The sequence below is a fragment of the Mauremys reevesii genome, linkage group 1 (genome assembly GCF_016161935.1).
Source record: "Mauremys reevesii isolate NIE-2019 linkage group 1, ASM1616193v1, whole genome shotgun sequence".
NCBI lineage: Eukaryota > Metazoa > Chordata > Testudines > Geoemydidae > Mauremys > Mauremys reevesii.
Genome location: NC_052623.1, coordinates 9,009,478 through 9,033,908, shown reverse-complemented (window position 1 = coordinate 9,033,908; position 24,431 = coordinate 9,009,478). Strand labels below are relative to the sequence as shown.

Genomic DNA, 24,431 nt, shown 5'->3' with positions numbered 1-24,431 from the left:
ATTTCGTCTGTTTTCAGGACCCCTGCCACTGTGATCTAGATACAGCACATCCACCCGCACATTCTCCCTACCACCACCACACACTGTGCGTTCTGGGGCCTCCGCCTGGTTTCCTTAAGCCAGAAACTTGCTTTTATTTTCATGATTCTCATCCTATTCAGTACCGAAGATGCTGGGGCACAAAAAGAGAAGACCCCTCTCCCTACACACAAAATCGTTATCCTGATTGTTCTGAACCTGTAAGTCTGTGAGTGTGAGATTTCAGCGAGACTCTTGTCAGTTGTTATTTTGGGTCCAAATGAACTCACCCATCCTTAAAGGCCACAGGAGGACTCCAGTTGAAATCACTGGTGGCTTGTGGTTGGAGTAAATCAGGCCATTTATTTAGGTCCCTACATGTGGATTTAGAGTGGCTGTGTTGGGAGAGTGCCATAGATCTCAGTGGGTCCTGCTACGGAGGCATTATTTTGTTGTGCTCAGAAAGAGTCCCAAGGAAACTCCCAGTTTATGTGGCGTTCTGGGACCAAGCATGAAAGATGGGGGATTCCAAACACATGGGTTTTGAATTTGCTCTCAGGGAGGCCAGTTTCATTCTGGAGTGACCCACTATAGGCAGAATGTGAGAACAGAATCTGGCCAGTGTGTGATCCATTTTTGTTGTGAACCCTCTGGTAACAGATATCTGCTGCAGAGGTTCTGGCTTCACTTCTTCAGAGGCCAGTGAAGTTGATGAATCGGAAAATATGAGCAAACCAGAGGAAAAACCACACACACACACCAAAAAGAGAAAAAAAAATTAAAAAACTACTGAGACGGCCAGAACGACACAGTAAAAGACAAGGAACTGATTATAAAAATTAATATTTGTCTAAACTATGTCTAATACATTTGTAGTTCCAATTTTACCAAGTGAATCCCTTGGTGTTTCTGACAATACTTAAACAGTTCAAGTTACCGTGCTGCTGAATTCCTGCCCAGATTGTTCTTGAGTTGAACCCTGGAACCTTTCCCTGAGCCCTCAGCACTAACTTTAATGCAGAAACAGACAACTCACCAAAATCCTGCTTAGAAGAGAGAAGAAATCTCCTTACAGCAACAGGAAGGAAGAGCCTTAAGAATGAAGGTATGAATCTCACATGTCTGATGCTCGCCACGCTGGGCAGCGATTTTTATGTTTCCCCTGTACAGTCCCTGCAGACTCTCAGATTGGCCAGGACTCCCAGACAATTCCCTTGGCTCCGTGAGCAGTAGGATGAGCAGAAAATAGACCCTGGAGAACTTCAGCTTGAGAGCCTCCCCTGGGAGTAAAGAAATGGTTTGCCGATATCAGGGGCTCAAGATTGCCAGGGCAAACTGAGTCTTACAGTCTGTTTTTCAGCCTAGCAATTGACGTTTATTTTTTCCCCCTGTGTGTAATGTACCGCCATCTGCACTGTGTGTGGGAATGCTGCCACAAGATATGGGACCAAAAGCCTTTTCAATTGATCGTAGAAGCATACAGCTGCATACTGCCCATGCAATTGTAATATACAGTGCATTATTGGCTGAAAAGTCAGCACCACTCTGTGAAGGCAAAATGAAGCGATCTTTAATAGATGCTAGCTGTAGGACATGGAAAAGGCTCTCTTCTCCCAGGATTCTGGTATCAAAGCTATTTGACAATATCTGTTTGTGAGGTCTAAAGTGGATGTATATCTGGAAGCTCAAACTCTTCTAATATTTCATCTCCTCTCTGCATTGGGTAATCATCAAATTTCGATAGTCTGTTGATCTTTCAGAAATCGATGCAGAAACGGGGTTATGCTATCCTGTGTGAGAACTAGTACAATGGGCCTTCTCCACTCACTGTGGTGTTTTACCATGCCGGGGTGGGAACATGGGTAAAGGAATCAACCAATTGCTATATATTGATCTTTTGTTCTGGATACAGTCTCTTCCCCATGCTTGTATCAAAGGTGCCTGTTGGGCTCTGAAAGGTATGAGTGTGATGAGTTATCAGCCCAGGAGTTCAGTCTGGGAGCCATGGGAACTGCTGCACCCCTCTAACCACCCAGCCGGGCTGGCCCTTTTCCACACTACTTTGCTGGTGATTCAGCCTCTCCAGGCCCTGTTATCACCCAACACGACAGCAGATGGTGCCACACACCCAAACTGAACTACCTGGGGGCTTACTTAATCCACCAAATTTCAATCAGCAGACACCTGTGTTAGAGGGTTTTCTCTTCACTCTGTCCCTTTCTCTGACTGAATCTACCAAGGAAAATGCAAGTTGCTGTCGCTGAGGATGGGCACGGCTGTAATAATCAAGTGTGTGGCACTTGATGGACTGTTGTGCAGGTGGCAGCTTACAGGGAACATTGACTCCATCCTGGGGGCCATGATCCTGCTTAGCAGCCCTTGGTGATACGGTTTGTGCCCGTGCGTTTGATTGCAGAACACTGTGTGTGGATTGCTCTCTCAGACACAAATCCCTGAAGTCTTTAAATGTACCTGCTGTGAAACTGTTAGTAGCAACATTTCCAGGCCTTGTCACACGTCAGTCTGCTCCATGGCATCAGTCTGCTTGGTGGCTTCATATTTTTGGAGGGAAACTCCTTGTTCAGTGTCATCTTCCTGGATCGATTGATAGCTGTTTTGGCCAGTGCCAGGGAAAGTCTGATGAGGTCTTGTGACTTCATGGTGTTACCCTGCAGGTTAGGGTGGGGTTCTGCACTGAGGGGCTTTGGTTAAGAGACTAGGAGACCCTCTCCATAAAACACACCTTGTTTACTGAGTGATACTGTAGCATACATACACAATAGTAAAAACGTTCTCTGTGTGTGTTACCGTGATCCTTACTCTGTTCTTGCTACCAGGGCCTTCCAGATCACAATGCTGGGGGTCCCTTGTTTGCTGTCCTTCAGTGTCTGAGGAACAAACCAACTCCCCTCTGCCCTGCCCTCTATGCTCCGAGGCAAACAGCCTCCTGATCATGTACAAACGTCAAAATAAACCCATCTCTAGACAAACTTTTCCCATTTTCCCACCAACAAACAATGATAACCACCAACTAATCATCGCCATTGTCTATGAACTCTGTACACGGCAGGGCTGCACTGTCTCACTAGCTATGATCTCTGCCCATGGTCGAAGGGCAGAGTTATCTTACTCTACAATGGGGTCACAGCTGTAGGAGAAGCACTGTTGTGCTCCCAGTCCTGGTACCCATTGTCCAGAAGGTCTCAGACTGACACCAGCTAGGATTGACATCTGGTGAGGGGCCCTCCGCTGCCAGGTCAAGGAGATGAGGGTGGGGCAGTAAGGCCTGGAAGAGGAGGTCTCCACTATTGGCAGCTTCCAGGTCCAGGTAGAAGATCAGCAGCTCTGAGATCTGTTCTAGCGAGGGGGGATTAACCCCATTCACTTCACACACCTGGACTGAGAAACCCAGGTGTCCCAGCCACACGGCCTTCAGTGACACAATCAGACCAAATGCAGCTCACCTAGGTCCCTTCACCACCAAGTGCAGGACTCACAGTTACTTCTCACACTCCCCTGAGACACTCCCATGTGGATTCTCTGATGTCTAGACCAGGGGCACCATTTCGTACAGGAGCTGTGCTCCCAGGCGGAGTTCTTAGTGTTCTCAGTGTTTTGTTTTCAAAGAGAGGCAGGGTGATTAAGGGAAGAAAGGGCTGGGAATTTAATTAACAATCTGGAAGTCCTTAGGTGAGCCTGTAAAACAATAATCACTCTGCAGGAGGTGGAGGATGTTGGTGAGAGAATGCTGTGAAGTCGGAAGAAGAAACAGAGCCAAGGCCTCTGAGCCAAGGTTACATTTAAAAAGAGGGAGACATGAGGGAAATAGGTGAAAAGAAGGGCCCAAAGCCCAGGGAAGGGCTAGCAGTGGTATAGAAAAGTTCCCCTGTACCTGTGGTACTTATTTGGCCCTCTAACCGTAGCATCTAAACACCTCACAATGTCTAACCTCACGATGTCTAATCTAGTTCCCCTCACAGCTCCTCGGTGAGTTAGATCTGTGCTGTTTTCCCCATTGTACAGGTGGGGCACTGAGGCACAGAGAGATTAGCAGCCATATTTTCAAAAGCATTTAGGCACCTAGTGGGCTTTTCAAAAGCACCTAGGAGGTTGGGTGCTTTGTAAATCCCACTAGATGCCCAACTACATCTTTGGGTGCCTAAAAACCCTTCTGTGGCTAAGGCAATGGCCGGAGGTCATAGAGGAAGTCCATGCAGGACACCGAACTCAAGGCTAGCTCCCTATCCATTGGACTAGCCTATCTCTCTTCTGCATGCTCCAAAAAGAGGACTCTGACAGATGGGGGCAAAACCAAGAAGGCCAGTTCTCTGAGGGTAGGTCTATACTTACCCGCCGGGTTGACGCGGAGAGTTCGACTTCTCGGAGTTCGAACTATCGCGTCTAATCTAGACGCGATAGTTCGAACTCCGGACGCGCTCCCGTCGACTCCGGAACTCCACCACTGCAAACGGCGGTGGAGCCACAAACTTCGATCCCGCGGCATCTGGACGGGTGAGTAGTTCGAACTAAGGTAGTTCGAGTTCAGCTACGCTATTCATGTAGCCGGACTTCCGTACCTTAGTTTGACACCCCCCCCCTTAGTGTAGACCAGGCCTGAGACTCCAGCAAGCGATCCCATGCAATTGGGAAGGATGTCATGGTTGGCAGCAGAAAAAGCAGCAGAAAAATAAGGAAAGATGAAGAAAGAGAGAAAAGGAGAGTCGGATGAGAGGAAATCTCTTAACACCCCCAACAGATGGCAGGTTCTGCCGCAGGCTGGGTTGTAGAGAAATGGCTACTGTGAAGTTTTAGATTTTAACTGAAAACCATTTTATTTTATTGTTTTTTGTTTTGAATTTGTGAAAAGGAAGGAATGAGAAAGTGTTGTATGAGTATCAGATGTGTTTATGCCTCAAATTATATGCAAGCCAATTCCATAATAAAGAACAGAAATTGCACCCACAGAGTCCATAAAATTGATTATTGTCTTTATTTATATTATTCACTGTGTGCCATCTGCATGGTCAGTGCTATTCAGAATATGCTAGAAAATGTTGTCCCTGAGCCAATGTGTATAAGACGTGTAGCCCTGGATAAGATGGCTCTGATATTTAAGTATGAAATATATCGTTACTGAGCACGTTATCACTTGTACACTTTGATGTTAGCATCTATGAGCGGAGGCACTGATGAGAATAGAAGTTTTACTTGATTAAGGACTATACAGTTTGATCCTGCAACTTTCTTTCAAGAGGAAGAGGTACCCGGAGCACCGGTGCCTGTTTATTTTCCTTTCCTGCCTGTAGTGGCCCTGATATACCTCAGAAGTCCCCATTTTTTTCTTAGGTTGAAAACGTAGACCCCCAACCCAGCAACCACCTCAGTACAACCCCCTGAATGCTTTAATGGCTGGAGTGGGGGAAAACCTACCTTATTCATTGCTTTCCAGAGTAGTCAGCATAACCCTACTAATCCCTCCCACCTCTGCTCATCGCTTTAGGGGAACAAGAAGGGTTTCTACAGGCATGTTAGAAAGAAAAAGAAGGTCAGGGAAAGTGTGGGACCCTTACTGAATGGGGGAGGCAACCTAATGACAGGTGATATGGAAAAAGCTGAAGTATTCAATGGTTTCTTTTCTTCAGTCTTCACAGACAAAGTCAGCCCCCAGACTGTTGCACTGTGCAGTATAGTATAGTGAGGAGGTGAGCAGCCTTCAGTGGTGAAAGAAAGGTTATGGGCCATTTAGAAAACCTGAAAATGCACAAGTCCGTGAGTCTGGATCTAATGAATCCAAGGATGCTGAGGGACTTGACTGATGTGATTGCAGAGCCATTGGCCATTATCTCTGAAAGCTCAGAACTATCAGGGAAGGTTCCAGATGACTGGAAAAAGGCAAATATACTCCCCATCTTTAAAAAAGGGGGGAAAGAAGGAGAATCTGGGGAACTACAGGCCAGTCAGCCTCACCTCAGTCCCTGGAAAAATCATGGAGCAGCTTAGAGAAGAGGAAGGTGATCAGGAATAGTCAACATGGATTCACCAAGGGCAAGTCATGCCTGACCCACCTGATTCACTTCTATGATGAGATAACTGGCTCTATGGATATGTGGAAAGCTGTGGATGTGATATATCTAGACTGTAGCAAAGCTTTTGTTACTGTCTCCCACAGTATACTTGCCAGCAAGTAAAAAAAGTATGGATTGGATGAATGGACTATACGGTGGATAGAAACCTAGCTAGATCATCAGGCTCAACTGGTAGTTATGAATGGGTCAGTGTCTAGTTGGCAGCCAGTATCAAGCCCCTGCACTCTCAAATGTGTGAGGACCATGGTCTCTTCTCTGCCTCCCTCCCCTATCTGGTGTTCGTGCCCAAGACTCCAGCCTGCGCTGAGGTGATACCACAGGTCAGACACCTATTCTGGCAGTGGCCACACGCCCTTAGGCTCTAGGTGGCAGGACTCTTCTCCCCAGCATCCGCCATCCCATTGGGTTCATGTCCTCCCTTCTGAGTTCAGTCTTCAAAGCCCTCCTGCCGAGCAACATCTCCCTGCACTGGACCCTCTGCACGTGGCCTCCTCACTTTGCTCTTCACAGCTGCTCTTAGTTCTCAGCTGCCATGTTACTTGTGCCACGGTCAGCATCCACTGTCCTGGCTCTGGCCCCACAGCTCCCTGCTATGGATTTGCCCTGGCTCCCGCATTGCCCCTGGCTCTGGTCTGCTTCTGCTCCCCACCTCTTCCTTCTTCCTCAGTGCAGCTGCTTTGCCTCTGGCCCATCTCTGCCCTCTGGGCTGTTTTTCTGGGGATGCCAGATTTCTATTTCATTCATTGCACAATATCACTTAAAAACTAACCTAAAAGTACCCCAATCCTGCTTTACACATTTTTTTATTAACACATTGTTGTATACAGCAAGTAACAAGTGAAAATTTTCATTAGATACCTGATACAAATTAGATATTTATTTTAAAAGCTACAAGGCACAACAAGAGTTTGTCCACTTTAGGAACAAAGCTATGAGATGAAAATCAAATTCAATCCCTCCTACTGGTATTTGTCGCCTGATTGAGGAATGATAAATGTTTCAAACAGAAACACAGAGTGACGGTGATAAAATAACCCAAAAGGAAACCAAAATGTATGTAGAACAAAAACAATAGCAAAATTAATATGGTATTTATTTCTAATGGCATTTAATAATGGTAGTCAACCTCCATATGTTGTGTTGAATTAGTATGTTACTGTTAGTCTCTGAAATGCAACATTTCATCCTCACTGTCTTTGACAGAAGTAGAATGCTTCTGGTGCTGGTCAGGGCCGGCTCCAGACCCCAGCGTGCCAAGCGCGCGCTTGTGGCGGCATTTTGCCGGGAGGGCGGCAGGCGGCTCTGGCGGACCTTCCGCAGTCATGCCTGTGGGAGGTCCAGCAGAGCCGCGGGACAAGCGGACCTCCCGCAGGCATGAGTGCGGAGGGTCCGCTGGTCCCGCGGCTCGGGTGGACCTCCCGCAGGCATGCCTGCGGATGCTCCACCGGAGCCGCGGGACCCCGCAGGCACGTCTGCAAGAGGTCCCCCACAGCCGCGGGACCTGCGACCGGCAGCGCGCCCCCCGCAGTGCGCCGCCCTGCTTGGGGCAGCCAAATTCCTAGAGCCGCCCCTGGTGCTGGTCATACATTGGCAGAGACCAGTGCAATCGTTTCTTTTGTTGGTGCAAACTGTTCACAAGAGAATTTGTGTCATTGCATATATGCCCTAACATGAATAATGTTTTCTAAAAGTTCCTCTTGCATTTTATTGTGCAGTTTTGTTTTTATTAAGTTGATCTGAGAAACAGTATTTCAATGGCAGTGTTGCTAAAAGGTACGGACAGCAATGAAAGAGCGAACAAGCCAAGTTCAATAAAGCCTTTGTCCCCAGCGGCATCTATGTGTTTGACAACTTCAACCCAAAACTGCTCAACTTGGTTGTCCTGAGTATGAGGACAGTGAACCATAGGCAAAACTCTCCACTGCTACTCCAATTGTCCAAGGTGTTCATAAACCAATGTCAAAAATTAGGAATTAGCCAATCTAGGTCGTGGAGGGCTGAGTGCAGTAGAAATACTTAGTACTTCAAGTGATTCAGTCGCCTGAATGTTTGTTGATAATCCCTGTTTCACAAACTCCGACATGAAATTTCGACACCTACTCCTGATATCTTTTACAATGGGAACGGTTAGTGTGTGTTTTGAAAGGTCCAGCTGAAAGCAACTCTGAAATCGACTGTGCAAAGTGGTAAGTAATGTGACTCCAAGGTGATATCATAGCTTAAAACATCAATCCGGTTCTCAAAAAAACATGGTTTCACAACTCTCAGCAACAAGCTATAGCCAGAATTCCTGCAGCAACTTTTATATATTCACACATTTCAACTGAAACGTTTGGTTTCTTCTCCAGGATTACAGAAGAATTGAAAGTAGAAAAATCAGGTAAATTTTGTTCACGGAATTGCTGTTCAGCGCTATAGTTTCTTACTTTGTCTTTGGCTATGGAAAAGTGTAGTTCCAGTTTGTCAAACTGATTAAGAACCCTGTTCACACAGGAACTAAGGGAAACCCACCTTCCATCAGAAAAGTTCAGTATCTTCTGGTGGTCTGCTAGTCACAGAAAGGCCGAGTGACAGGGTGTGTGGGCTTGGGAGCTGATGGATGACACTGAAAGAGGTCAGGTGATGGTCAGAGAGTGGGAACTTGGTGATGCAGTGATAAGATGTTAGGTGTGAGGTGCTTCTCAGACTCTGAACTTCCACAATGCTGAGCTCAGCCAAACTGGGACAGAGCATCCTTCATTAATGAGGAGATCTCCTTTCCCCCTCTTGTTGCACAGTTTTAAAGTCAGTGGCAATCACCTTCCGCGGGTGTATTTGCCCACTTTGTCACAAAGCTCTTTGGATTTCACACCATAAATGATAGGGTTGAGCATGGGGGGGACAAGGAGATAGAAGTTAGCAAAGGTGACATGTACATGGGAAGCAATTCCTTGACCAAACCTCTGCGTCAGGTAGGAGAAGAGGGCGGGAGTATAAAACATCAGCATCACACAGATGTGAGATGTGCAGGTGTTGAGGGTTTTCAGGTGGGCTTTCTTGGAGGAGATTCTGAGGACGGCCCTGATGATCAGACCATAGGACAGGGCAATGAGTGTAAGGTCTGACACGTTGACTACAATTGCTATCACCAAGCCGTAGGTCCTGCTGACTGTGATGTCCCCACAGGACATCTTTGCCACAGCCATGTGCTCACAGTACGTATGGGGGATAATTCGGTTGGCACAGAATGGCTGCCTGCTGAGGAGCAGGGGCATGGGCAGAATGAAGAGAACAGCTCTTGTCAAACCCACAAGCCCTAGCTTAGCTATTCGTGCATTGGTGAGGATGGTGCCATATCTCAGAGGGTTACATATGGCAACATAACGATCAAAGGCCATTGTCACGAGGACGGCTGATTGCATAACAGAAACTGTGTGAATGAAGAACATCTGGGTGAGGCAGCCACCCACAGTAATGCCTTTCAAATTGAACCAAAATATACACAGTGCCTTCGGCACGACAGAGGTAGACATGCCGAAATCTGTGAGCGCCAGCATGCAGAGCAGCAAGTACATCGGCTTGTGCAGGGTCTGCTCTTTGCCTATAACAAACAGAAGCATGAAATTTCCGAACAGGCCGATAATGTAGACTGTAGAGAAAGGGATGGAAATCCAGATGTGAGCAGCTTCCAGGCCTGGGATGCCCATTAGGATAAATGGTGAAGGTTCAGAGGGAGTGAGGTTGAAAGCTGCCATGAGGTTGTTGATGCTTCGATCGTGCTCAGAAATGTTCAAGGTGCCTGTGAAGGAAGAGAAACACAGTGGGGGTGTGTGTGTTACACAGTTTATAAGAATTAACACGGTAAATATGGTATAGATATTAACAATCTAGAAAGGAGTGTATGCAGTGATGTGGGAACCTTTACAGATGGCACCAGATTATTTCAGTCATACTCGTGTCGAGAGACATCCTCAGAAGGCACTAACCATGCCAGGTGAATGGGCGGCATGATGTCAGATAAACTTGGATGTCAATATCTGCAACGTGTATGCCATTGGAGGGAAAAAATTGAACTCCTCAAACATCTTACAAGGTTCTAATTTGACTATATGAATTTAGTACAGGAACCTGGGCGTCATTGTACACAGCTTTGGGAAGCACCACTCACAGTGCAAGCAGAGCAGAAACTAAGTATAGCATTGGGATCCAGGAGGAGTTGGCTGAGGAATCATACAGAAAATACAATGTCATGAGAGCAGCCAGTCGATGTTTCACTCTCCTTTGATTTCCTCTGTGCAGTACGGGGCACCCTTCTCACACAGGATATCGCAGAGCTAGAGGGGCTCACGGAAGGGCAACGAGAATGATCAAGTGACTGGGGAAACTCTCATATGGAGAGAGGTTGAAACGACTGGAATTGTTCCCTTACAAAGAAGATGAATAAGAGGGGACATGAGAAAAGTCTTTGAATTACTGACTAGTAGAGCAGTTTCAGAGGTATGACTGGTAGAGTGTAGATGGAAAACATGGTGTCCCTGTCTGATTACACAAGATCAAGAAGATATTGAATTAAACTGAAGTGTGGCAAATTCAAAACAGATAAATAAAATGCTTTCTCCACTCAATGCCTAAATAGATTGTGGAACTCATTGTTACAAGACATAGTTGGGGACATGCAAGGATCAGGAAGTGTTGGGACATTTACATGGATCCTGAGCCTATCCTGTTACAATATTTACAACAAAATAAATATTTTGGAAGCCTATATGCCTATGAGTTTCAGGGACAAGCTGATGTCTAGCTGTTAGGCATAAGGTCATCCCTCCATCTACCCACTGCTGGGTTTCTTACACCTTTTACTGCAGCACCTTTCAGGTAGTTGAAAGCAGCTATAACTCCCCCCCTTCTTCTCTTCTGCAGACTAAACAATCCCAGCCTCTCCTCATAAGTCATGTGCTCCAGCCCCCTAATCATTTTTGTTGCCCTCCGCTGGACTCTTTCCAATTTTTCCACATCCTTCTTGTAGTGTGCGGCCCAAAACTGGACCCAGTACTCCAGATGAGGTCTCACCAATGTCAAATAGAAGGGAATGATCACGTCCCTCAATCTGCTGGCAATACCCCTACTTATATAGCCCAAAATGCCATTAGCCTTCTTGGCAACGAGGGCGCACTGTTGACTCATATCCAGCTTCTCGTCCGCTCTAACCCCTAGGTCCTTTTCTTCAGAACTGCTTCTTAGCCACTCAGTCCCTAGTCTGTAGCAGTGCATGGGATTCTTCCATCCTAAGTGCAGGACTCTGCACTTGTCCTTGTTGAACCTCATCAGATTTCTTTCAGCCCAATCCTCTAATTTGTCTAGGACATGTACCCTAGTTGAGAACCACTGCTCTAAAAGATCTTCTCTAGTTCAAATGTGAATTAATTTAGGGCAGGTCAGACTACATGATCACAACGGTCCCTTCTGGCCTTGGAATCTACAAACATGTCCTCAGGAGTCAGCTGGAGGCATTTTGCCTGCATGCTCATGCCTGAGCTTACTGGAGGCATTTTTTCTATTCTTGACCATGGTAAATATAACCCTATGGGGAGAAATTCTCATGTGACTGTGGTGCCTGAGAATCGTTACACTAGGTGGGTATTTCACGAGGCTGGGGGATCCCGTGACCAACTGCATGGATGAATATTTTAGATGAGAAAAAGAATAACCTGAGCCCATAAAATCTCTGCACTGAGGAATGTGTGTACAAGCGTCACCGTGAATGGCTAACAGAGCTGGCTTAGAAATGGCTGCCAGAGCGCCTTGTGCTTAACTGTGGTTCCCAGTGTCCCATTGTTTCAGGCATCTGGCAGTGGCTCCTGCACATGGCAGCTGCATTTATCTAGGCCCCCACATGTCCCAAAGTTTCCAACTCTCCTTATAAAATGTGCAAACTTCTTCGCTTGCGAGTTGTTCCTGTGTAGCAGCTCCCGCAGCTTCGTGCCGTGTTTATGGGTGCAACAAGAAAAGCAGCACAGGTGCCCTGGTATTTGCCACTCACGTGTGAGCATTATTTTGTTTTGTTCGGAATGTGTCTGAAGGAAACTCCCAGTTTATGTGGCGTTCTGGGACCAGGCATGAAAGAGTGGGATTCCCAAACACATGGGCCTGGATTTTGCTCTCAGGGAGGCCAGTATCAGTCGGAGTCACCCACTGTAGGCAGAATATGAGAGCAGAATCTGGCCAGTGTGTGACCCATTCTTGTGGGGAACCCTCTGGTAACAGATATCTGCTGCAGAGGTTCTGGCTTCACTTCTTCAGAGGCCAGTGAATTTGCTGAATTGGAAAACTTGAGCGAACCGCAGGAAAAACCACACAGCCCCCAAAAAGGAAGCTACTAAGACAGATAGAAGGACAGAGTAAAAGACAAGACACGGATCTTAAAAACAAATATTTGTCTAAACTATTTCCAATACACTTGTAGGTACAATTTTACCAAGTGAATCCCTTGGCGTTTCTGATAATACTAAACAGTTTAAGTTTCTGTGCTGCTGAATTCCTGCCCAGATGATTCTTGAGTTGAACCCTGGAACCCTTCCTTGAGCCCTCAGCACTAATTGTAATGCAGAAACGGGTAACTCACCAAAATCCCACTCAGCAGAAGGAAGAAATATCCTTACTTTGACAGGAAGATTGAGCCCTTGGAATCAGTGTATGAATCTCACGTCTGACACTCAGCGTGCTGGACAGCAGCCTTTATGATTCCCCTGTACAGTCCCTGCAGACTCTCTGGTTGGCCAGGACTCCCAGACAATTCCTTTGGCTCTGTGAGCAGCAGGAAGAGCAGAAAATAGACCCTGGAGAACTTTGGCTTGAGAGCCGCCCCTGGGACCGAAGAAAATATTCACCAATACCAGGGGCTCAGATTGTCAGGGGAAAAGTGAGTTTTGCAGACTGTTCAATCTTGCAATTGACAATAGGTTTCTTTTGTGTCCGTACTGTACTGCCATCTGCACTATGTGTGGGAATGCTGCCATTTTCAATTGATCGTAGCAGCGTACTGCTGCATATCACCCATGTCGTTGTAATATCCAGTCCATTAGGCTCTGAAAAGTCAGTGCAACAATGTGGAGGAAAAATTACGTGATCCTGAATTGATACAAGCTGTAGGGGGTGGAAAAGGCTTTTTTCTCCCAGGATTCTGATATCAAAGCTATTTGCCAGTATCCCTTTGTGAGGTCTAAAGTGACTATACATCCAGGCGTTCAAACTATTCTAATATTTCAGCTACTCTCTGAATCGGGTTATCATCAAATGTCAATACAGTGTTGATCTTTCAGAAATTGATGCAGAAACAGGTTGTGTTGTTCTGCGTCAGAACTAGTACCGTGGGATTTCTCCACTCACTCTATAATTCCTTCACCAGACCCAGGGCCAAAATGACCTGCAGTTCATCTCACATGGTATCTCACATTTTATGAGTGAACAGCTTTGGAGTTTCCGTAATCTGTTGCCCTGGGACCATTTCAGTGTGGTGGTGTTTTAGGTAGCTGTGCCTTGCTGGGGTGAGAACACAGTGATAAAGGAATCAATCAACACCTGCATCTGGATCTTTTCTTCAGGCAACAGTCCCTCCCCCATGCTTGTGTGATGAGTGCCTGTTGCCCTAATTTGGGCTCTGGAGGGTATGAGTGTGATGGATTTCATCTGCGAGGTGCATTCTGGGAGACGTGGGAACTGCTGCACCTTTCTCACCACCCAGCTGGGCTGCCCCTTGTTCACCCTGCTTTGCTGGTGATTCAGCCTCTCCAGGCCCTGTTATCACCCAACACAACAGCAGATGACACCACATACTGTCTCTTTAAGATCACCAGTCTCTTCAAGATCTTAAGCTTCGTATGCATTTGTCATGGGTTGGACCCGCTGGGATGTCATCTGATGTGCTGAGATATCACTGAGTCAGCCTATTGTGCCAGCCTGGTCTTGCTGGACCAGACTCACTAGCCACACAGGCAAGGCCCCGCCCAGCCGCACAGAGAGACAGAGATCCGCTCTGGGAAGGCTCAGCTTATGGTCCTTACTATAGCACCCATTTGTTAGTCTTTAAGGTGCCACAAGTACTCCTGTTTTTTTTGCGGATACAGACTAACACGGCTGCTACTCTGACACCTCCCTTGGGATACACACCCAAAATAATATGAAATTCGCCTCTTCCCTTTATATGGAGGAGGGTATTCACAACTTCTCACCCCACAGTTAGAAATCACACAAACTGGGTTATATTATAAACCAGAAATAAGTTTATTAAAGATAACAGTTGTATTTTAAGTAAACAAAGCAGGCAAGCTAAGCTCAATATACTTAAGAAACAGGTTACAAAATGTAAATTCCCCCCCTAAATGTTATTTTAGGGAGATTGCAAAGTTTTGGTGGTTCAGAGTTCCAGTTATATTCCTTTGAAGACCGGACCCCTTGCCTTCCCCTCAGGTGGCTCATGCAGTCTTTCTTCTTGGGCAAACAACCATAGAGGGGAGGAGTCAGGGCTTCTTCCCCACCCCTACATTTACAAAGATGGGAATCCTTTGTCTCCCAGGGAGGTGGTAGAATCTCCATCCTTAAAGGTTTTTAAGGCCCGGCATTGACTCTGCTGTGGGGGGATCAAACAGCAGGATGTTTGAGCTGCCAAGAAGGCCACCTCCTTCCCAAAAGTTCTGCCCTCTCAGGAGTCTGTTTCCAGGCATACTGGCTCTGTACAGACTAGGGACTGGAGTCCTGAAGGGAACGTCTCACAACAAGGTCCTATGCACAGCGGGCTGAAGTGAAGAGTTAAGGTCTATCTTGATTGTAGCAGAGAAACCAGTCACTTTTTGAGCCTCTCACAGAGCAGGGAGGGGAGAACTTGCACTGCATGTAAGATTGCTCAGAGCTCCAGTATGAAACTGGAGAAAAGACCATTCAGAGTTTTTGGCTTAAGTTTAGAGGCAAGAGTAACCAGAGTGATGTCTTGCTGGGCGTCTGCTATAGATCACCAGACCAGGAGGATGAGGTAGACGAGGCTTTCTTCAGACAACTAACAGAAGTTTCCAGATCACAGGCCCTGGTTCCAGATCACAGGCTTCAATCACCCTGACATCTGCTGGAAGAGCAATGCAGCAATGCACAGGCAATCCAGGACGTTTTTGGAGAGCCTTTTGGACAATTTCCTGGTGCAAGTGCTGGAGGAACCAAGTAAGTGTCGTGCTCCTCTTGACATGCTGCTCACAAACAGGGAGACCATCTACCCCTACTGTCCCCTCCATGTTCCTGTGCCTAACCCTCCTTTTCACCTCAGTACCCCTCATTGACCAAGTTGGAAACCAGATCTGGGTTGGAGGGCCTGATTCTCTGGGGGTGGGGATGGTGGCCAAGAGCAGCCTCCAACCCATGTCCCTGCCCCCCGGAAAGCCCCATTCAGAGATGATGGAGGGTCTCCAGTTCTCCACAGATGCCCGCATGGCTCTTACACTGACCCATCTCTGGCTTCCGGCCTGGTCTGGATGCAGGACCTCAGTGACTGAAGAGCTGCAGCTGGGCCATGGTAAGAGCCGCCAGGGGTTGGCAGCTTTGGGGAGCTGCAGACCCTCCATCTGCCCTAGGCAGGGAGGTGGGGGGGCAGGGATATTGGCATGGGGCTTCTCTTCTTCCCCCCTTCCCCACAGATTCCCAGGGTTATGGGCTGCTTTTACCTAGCCTGAGCTCCAGCTTCTGGCCTGGCTGGAGGCGTAACCTCAGAGTGAAGAGGAAGGGCAGGGGATCAGACCTGTGACTAAAGCAGATTGACCAATCTCATCCACTCTCAAAGGTGAGAGAGTCATGGTCCCTTCTCCACACCTCTCTGTCTCACCATCTGGAGCTCCGGCAAAAGTCTCCAGCCTGTGTGGCTGTGACACCGCAGATAAGATACCAGCTCTGGCAGTGGTACACGCCCTCAGGCTCTAGGTGGCAGGACCCTTCTCCCCAGCATCTGCCCTCCCATCAGATTCATGTCCCTGCTTCTGAGTCCAGCCTTCAAAGCCTTCCTGCAGAGCATCATCTCCCACTCCTGGGGCCTCTGTATGTGGCCTCCTCACCTTGCTCTTCCCAGCTGCTCTTTGTTCTCGGCTGCCGTGTTACTTGTGCCATGGCTGGCATCCACTGTCCTGGCTCTGGCCCCAAAATTACCTGCTCTACTTTTCCTCTGGCTCCCATGCTGACCCAACTCCTGGCTCTTGTCTGCTACCACTCCCCACCTCTGCCTTCTTCCTCAGTGCTGCTGCTCTGCCTCCAGTCCAGCTGTGCCTTCTGGGCTGTTTTTCTGGACCCTCTGGTCTGGAGTTGCCAGATTTCTCCTGCATTCATAACCCAATATCACTTAAAAACTAACCTGATAATAGCCCAATCCACTTCTTTCAACAAAGGGTTTGGGTTTTTTTATTAATACATCGGTGTATACATAAGTAACAAATGAAAACTTTCATTAGATTCCTAGTACAGATTTAATATTTATTTAAAAAAAAAACCTACAAGGCATAGCAGGAGTTTGTCCACGCTAGCCACAACGCTATGCGATGATAATCAAAGTCAAAAGCCCCCTACTGGTACTTGTATCCCGGTTGAGGACTGATAAATGTTTCAAACATTACATTAGCCCAAAAGGAGCCCACAATGTATGTAATAGAAAAACAACAATGAAATGATTATGGTATTTATTTCTAACAGCTTTCAGTGTGCGTAGTCAATGTCCATAGTTTGTCTTGAAAAGAAATGATGGCTCTGCGTTTGCCTGGCGTCATATTCAGGACAACCAGATTGAGCAGTTTTAGGTTGAAGTTGTCAAACACATGGATGCCACTGGGGACAAAGACTTTATTGAACTTGGCTTGTTCGCTCTTTCACTGCTGTCCCTACCTTTTAGTAATGCTGCAGTTGAAAGACTGTTTTCTCAGATGAACTTGACAAAAACATGTGTTTGACAATTTCAACCCCAAACTGCTCAACTTGGTTGTCCTGAGTATCAGGCCAGTGAATCGTAGGCAAAACTCTCCACTGCTGCTCCAAATACCCAAGGTGTTCACAAACCAATAGCAAAAATGAGATATTAGCCATTCTAGCTTACGCAGGGCTGAGTGCAGTAGGAGGACTTAGGACTGCAAGCAATTCAGTCACCTAGATGTTTGGTGATAATCCCTGTTTCACCTTTTTCACAAACTCCAACATGAAATTTTGACACCTACTCTTCATGTCTTTGAAAATGGGAACGGCTAGTGTGTATTTCGAAAGGTCCAGCTGAAAGCGAATCAAAAATTGGCTGCACAAAGTGGTAAGTAATGTGACTCAAAAACAATATCAAGTTTAACACATCAGTCCAGTTCAAAAACACAGTTTCATCCCTCTCACCAACAAGTTCTAGAAGAATGTTCTCAATTCCCACACTAAATTTTGCTCACTGGATCGCTTTATGTATGATTAAAAAATTCAGCATTGTAGCTTCTTTCTTTGTCTTTGTCTTTCTAACAGTCCGGTTCATCAGTGTAGCTTCAGTTTGTCGAACTGATCAAGAACTCTGTTCAGAGAGGGACTAACGCAAACTCACCCTACATCAGAAAAGTGAATATCGCCTGGTAGTCACAGAAAGGCTGATTGACGGGCTCAGTGTGTGAAAATGGGGCTGGCGGGTGAAAATAAAAGTGGTCAGGTGATGGTCAGAGAGAGGGAACTCAGCAACGAAGAAAACAGTGCTTAGTGATGGAGAGATAAGATGTTAGGTGTGAGGAGCTTCTCAGACTCTGAACTTCCACAATGTTGAGCTCAGCCAAACAGAGACAGAGCATCCTTTATTAATGAGGCGATATCCTTCTCCCTCTTGTCACACAGCTTTAACGTCAGTGGCCCCCGGCAATAAACTTCTGCAGATGTATTTGCCCATTTTGTCATGAAGCTCTTTGGTTTTGGCCCCATAAATGATAGGGTTGAGCATGGGGGGGACAAGGAGATAGAAGTTAGCGAAGGTGATATGTACATGGGAATCAATTTCTTGACCAAACCTCTGTGTCAGGTAGAAGAAGAGGCAGGGAGCATAAGACTTCAGGATCACACAGATGTGGGCTGTGCAGGTGTTGAGGGTTTTCAGGTGGGCTCTCTTGGAGGAGATTCTGAGGACATCCCTGATGATCCGACCATATGACAGGGTAATGAGCGTCAGGTCCAACCCGAGGACTACAAGCGCTGTCACCAAGCCGTATGATCTGTTGACTGTGAAGTCCCCACACATCTTTGCCACAGCCATGTGCTCACAGTATGTGTGGGGGATAATGCGGTTGGCACAGAATGGCTGCCTGCTCAGGAGCAGGGGCATGGGCAGAATGAAGCGAACAGCTCTTATCAAACAAACAAGCCCTAGCTTAGCTATTCGTGCATTGGTGAGGATGGTGGAGTATCTCAGAGGATTACATATGGCAACATAGCGATTGAAGGCCATTGTAACAAGAATGGCTGACTGCATTACAGTTAGCATGTGAATGAAGAACATCTGGGTGAGGCAGCCATCCACAGTAATGCCTTTCAAATTAAACCAAAATATACACAGTGCCTTTGGAATGACAGAGGTAGACATGCCGATATCTGTGAGTGCCAGTATGCAGAGCAGCAGGTACATCGGCTTGTGCAGGGTCTGCTCTTTGCCTACAACAAACAGAAGCATGAAATTTCCAAACAGGCTGATAATGTAGAACATAGAGAAAGGGATGGAAATCCAGATGTGAGCAGCTTCCAGGCCTGGGATGCCCATTAGGATAAATGGTGAAGGATCAGAGGGGGTGAAGTTGAAAGCTGCCATGAGGTGGTTGAGGCGTTGATCGGGCTCAGAAATACTCAAGGTGCCTCCTGAAGGGAGAGAAGCAGAATGAGGGGGGGTTACATACATGGTAACAAATAGTATGGTACATATTTTATAGTTAATAATCTAGAACGGGGGTGAGCAGTGAGGTGGGGATATTTGCAGATGCCACCATATTATTTTGATCATATTCAAGTAAAGAGAAATCCTCAGAGGGAGGTATCTAAGCCAGATGAATGGGTGGCATGATGGCAGATGAACTTCAATGTAAATATCTACAGCATGTATGCTTTTTAGAGGGAAAAGCTTGAGATCCTCGAAGACTTTTCAAGATTCTAATTTAATTGTATAAATTCAGTACAAGACATGGTACACATCTTTGTGAAACCGTACTCACAATGCAAGCAGAAACTAAGAAAAACATTGGGTCCAAGGGGAGTGTGATGGGGAATCATACAGAAAATACACCATGAGATCAGTCAGTTTATGTTTCACCCTCCTCTAGACTCCTCTGGGTGGTACGGTGCACCCTTCTCAAACAGAATATTGCAGAGCTGGAGGGATTCAGGGAAGGGCAATGAGAATGATCAAGGAGAAAGGTTGAAAAGACTGGGATTGTTACCTTACAAAGGAGATCTATTAGAGGGATATGAGAAAAGTCTATAAATTACTGACTGGTAGAGAGTTTTCAGGGGGATGACTGGTAGAGAGGAGATAAAGAATGTGTTCTCCCTGACTGACAACTCAAGATTATCCATTTACAATACTTTCAGTGAAATAAATATTTTGGAAAGCCTATATGCCAATGTATTTCAGGGAACCAGCCAGTCTCTAGCTGTTAGGCATTAGACTGACAGCCTCAGGATGGTTAAGGCATCCCCCCATCAACCTACTGCTGGGTTTCTTATGCCTCCTACTGCAGCACCTGGGGCTGTCATTCTCAGACAAAGGACACTGGACTAGACGGGCCATAGGTCTGATCTATAATGCAGTTCATATGTTGGAAAGGAGCCAATTTTCCCAACGGACACAGACATTATCCTGCTGGGCTATGACTTTGTACTCAAAAGAATGGATATGAAGAGCACAAAGGTCTCTGTATTTAGGGCTACAGGCCTGCACCTCTGTTACTTCCCTTTTTTTCTTTTGGTGTGACACTTTCTTGCAGGCACCCAGTTGTGTCAGCAAGGGATTTGGGGGGAGGGATAGCTCAGTGGTTTGAGCATTAGACTGCTTAAACCCAGGGTTGTGAGTTGAATCCTTGAAAGAAGTCTGTGGCAAAAATTGGTCCTGCTAGTGAAGGCAGGGGGCTGGACTCAATGACCTTTCAAGGTCCCTAGGAGTTTAGCATATCTCCTATTATATAATTATTGCGAGATGATGCTGGTCTCTATTGTGGAATCGCAATGACTCTGAACAAGATTTGGGAGTACGAAGGGATAATTAGCTAAACATGAGACTCCCGGTATTATCATGTGGCCAAAATAGCTAATGCAATCCAGGGATGATAACTGGGGGAATCTCAAGTAGGAATAGAGATGTTATATTACCTCTGTATTTAGTGCTAGTGCATCTGCTGCTGACATCCTGCATCCATTCTTGGAATCCACAATTCAAGAAGGAGGGTTGAGAGACGAGCCACCAGAATAAGTGACGAATTAAAACCTGCCTTATAGTGTTAACAGGAGACTTGGTCACAGTCTCTAAATACCTACATGCTGATAGTAATTAACCATGGGAAGAATTTTTAAACCAAGATTATATATATGTATTATACAATGCACCAATTTCTCTGCTTGTGAGTTGTTCCCGTGTAGCAGTCCCCGAAGCCTCAGGCAGTGTTTGAGATTCTCCTTGGTGAGACACAGTCATTGATTACTCCCCAGATAAGGAGCAGGTGTGATGGGAGGCACCTCACCCCCTGCAGAGGAAATGCTGTGTGGGGTGGTTTGGAGAGTGTGGGAGCCAGGAATGACGGGGGAGCATGAAGCAGACACTAGTGTCCAGCATACTGTTGGAATCAGGGCACCCTGGGATGGGGAAGGAGAGTAGGGACAGGGGGATCAGAGTATAATGGGAGATTGAACCATCAGAGAAACAAAGATCAATGGTTCTTTTCACCGGTGAAATGCCTGAAGTTATGTAACAACAACAATTGGAAACAAAACAGATTAAAGGTTGTGACGCCCTGGCTGTAGCTCTGTGGCTTGCAAGGGAAGAGAGACCCTGATACCCACCAACATGCATTCAAGGCCAGGAAAGGTCCCAGCACTGGCCTTGAACCAACAATCACAAAGGAAAATTCAATTTCAACAGCTCTGCCTGCCTCACCATGTACACGCTGCTCCCTGCTCCCACAGCACCCAGAGTTTGATCACCTGTTCATGTACTCACTGCTCCCAGTCCCCACACGAACAAGTGCTGTCCACCTGTCCATATACCCCCTGCCTGCCCCCAAATCCCCAACGCTTCCCGCCTGTTTGTATACCCCTCCGCCTGCCCCACAACCCCCAACGCTGTCTGCCTTTCCCCCATCCCCAGAACCCACACTACTGCCACATAGTGATACCCCTCACCCAGGACCAAAAGCAGGTGTCAGACCCACAGTGACAGCTCACAGCATAATCTCCACAGACTAGGTTAAACTCAGAGTCTGTCTGTGCCAGGGGAGAGGGGGAGATCAGCAAAAATTCAGGCTGTGCACTGAAGGAAAGAGGGACAGACCCGGCAGGAAGGACAGAGGACGTGGAGACTAAAAGTAGCCAGTGTGAGTAACTCTTTCTCAAAATGACATGAAGCTTTAACATATTGCAGCCCACTAGAAAGCCAGACACCCCTTCCAGAGGCTGCTTCTCCTTGTTGGCAATTGCTGACATTACCACGAGGCTGTAGAGGGGTTGCTCACAGGAGGAGGAATGGTCCGGATGGGGGAAGGTGTGAGAGACATTCTGCTACAGTATGGTAGAAATTACCTAACAGTCTAACACACTCACCCCACCCCAGGAGGCCTCAACGTGCCTCTTTGGTCTGTACATAAGGCAGGATTTCCACATATGCACGACGACACACTGTGCATTCTGGAACCTCCCTGGTGACATTTCCAACACCACCTGGTTATTTTTACTGCCTTTTGGTGATTCTCGTCCTTTCCAAAGATGCAGGGGCACAGAGAGAGCTGATCCCTCTGTCCCCTCAGAAAAAAACGTGTTATCCTGATTGTTCTGAACCTCTAAGGCTGTGAGTGTGAGATTTCAGCAACTCTCCTGTCAGTTCATCATTGGTCCAAATGAGCTCACCGGGCCTTAGAGGCCATGGGATGACTCCAGTTGAAGTCACTGGAGGCTCATGGCCAGTGTAAATCAGGACATTTATTTAAGTCCCTACAAGTGGATTTAGGGTGAACTCCTGGCCGTGTTGAGAGTTTGCTGTTGATCTGAATAAGGATCAAGATTTCACCCTTAATGGTTATCTTTTGGCTACCAGCTGTGAAAATCATGAAAAATGGGGATTCCAAAACACATGGGCAACAATTTTGCTGTCAGGGAGGTCAGTGTCAATTTGGAGTGACCCACTGAAGGCAGAATGTGAGAATAGGATCTGGCCAGTGTGTGACTCATTCTTCTTGTGAACCCTCTGGTACCCAATGAGGAGGCTTTGGTTGAACTTTCTAAAAGGGCAGTGAAGTTCCTGAACTGGAAAACATGAGTGAACCAGAGGAAAAATGACACAGCTCGAAAAAGGAAGCTACTGACACAGATAGAAGGACTCAGTAAGAGACAAGGAACTGATCTGAAAAACAAATATTTGTCTAAACTATCTCCAATACGTTTGTATTTCCCATTGTAAATCTCTTGAACTGTTTAGCTTTTTACTACTAAATACTAAACAGTTCAAGTCACCACTTTGGTGAATTCCTGCCTAAATGGGTCTTAACTTGAAACCTGGAACCCTTCCTGAGCCCTTGGCACTAACTTTAATGCAGAAACAGACACCTCACCAAAATCCACCCAGCAGAGAGAAGAAATCTTCTTACTGTGGCAGGAATGCGGAGCCCTGAGAATCAGTGTATGAATCACACTCAGTGTGCTGGACAGGAACCTTTATGATTCCCCTGTACAGTCCCTGTGAACAATCTGGTTGGCCAGGACTCCCAGACAATTCCCTCGGCTCCATGAGCAGTGGGAAGAGCAGAAAATAGAACCTGAAAAACTACAGCTTGAGAGCCTCCCGCGGGACAGAAGAAAATATTCACTGATAACAGGAGCTCAGATTGTCAGGGCAAACTGAGTCTTGCAGACTGTTCAACCTAGCAATTGACAATAGGATTATTTTTTGTGTGTAGTGTACTGCCATCTGCGCTATGTGTTGGAATGTTGTCACCATACACGGGACCAAAAACCATTTTCAATTGATCATAGCAGCATACCACTGCATACTGCCCAGGCAGTTGTAATATACAGTGCATTAGCCTCTGAAAAGTCACTGCCACTTTGTGAAGGCCCAGTGATGTGGTCCTTAATTGATGCAAACTGAAGGGTGTGGAAAAGTTTTTCTTCTTCCAGGATTCTGGTATCAAAGCTATTTGCCAGTATCCCTTTGTGAGGTCTAAAGTGACTATACATCCGGGAGTACAAACTATTCTAATATTTCAGCTACTCTCTGAATCGGGTTATCATCAAATGTCAATACAGTGTTGATCTTTCCGAAATTGATGCAGAAACAGGTTGTGTTGTTCTGCGTCAGAACTAGTACCATGGGATTTCTCCACTCACTCTGTGATTCCTTCACCAGACCCAGGGCCAAAATGACCTGCAGTTCATCTCACATGGTATCCCACATTTTACGAGTGAACAGCTTTGGAGTTTCCTTAATCTGTTGTCCTGGGACCATTTCAGTGTGGTGGTATTTTAGGTAGCTGTGCCCTGCTGGGATGAGAACATGGTGGTAAAGGAATCAATCAACTGCTACCTCTGGATCTTTTCTTTAGGCTACAGTCCCTCCCCCATGTTAGTGTGATGAGTGCCTGTTGCCCTAATTTGGGCTCTGGAGGGTATGAGTGTGATGGGTTTCACCTGCGGGGTGCAGTCTGGGAGCCGTAGGAACTGCTGCGCCTCTCTCACCACCCAGCTGGGCTGCCCCTTGTTCACCCTGCTTTGCTGGTGATTCAGCCTCTCCAGGCCCTGTTATCACCCAACACAACAGCAGATGGCACCACACACTGTCTCTTTAAGATCACCAGTCTCTTCAAGATCTTAAGCTTAGTACGCATTTGTCATGGGTTGGACCCGCTGGGATGTCATCTGATGTGCTGAGATATCACTGAGTCAGCCTATTGTGCCAGCCTGGTCTTGCTGGACCAGACTCACTAGCCACACAGGCAAGGCCCCGCCCAGCCGCACAGAGAGACAGAGATCCGCTCTGGTAAGGCTCAGCTTATGGTCCTTGCTATAGCACCCAGATGTCCACCTCCCTTGGGATACACACCCAAAATAATATGAAATTCGCCTCTTCCCTTG

At 46.7% G+C, this 24,431-nt stretch overlaps 1 protein-coding gene across 1 annotated transcript; it reads right to left on the bottom strand.

The window, feature by feature from the left end:
• Positions 1-8,899: 8,899 nt before the first annotated feature.
• Positions 8,900-9,838, bottom strand: LOC120399240 (olfactory receptor 52E2-like). The gene has a single exon (XM_039527350.1). The coding sequence runs from the start codon at positions 9,836-9,838 to the stop codon at positions 8,900-8,902; it is 939 nt and encodes a 312-aa protein (XP_039383284.1).
• Between the last annotated feature and the right edge of the window lie 14,593 nt (positions 9,839-24,431).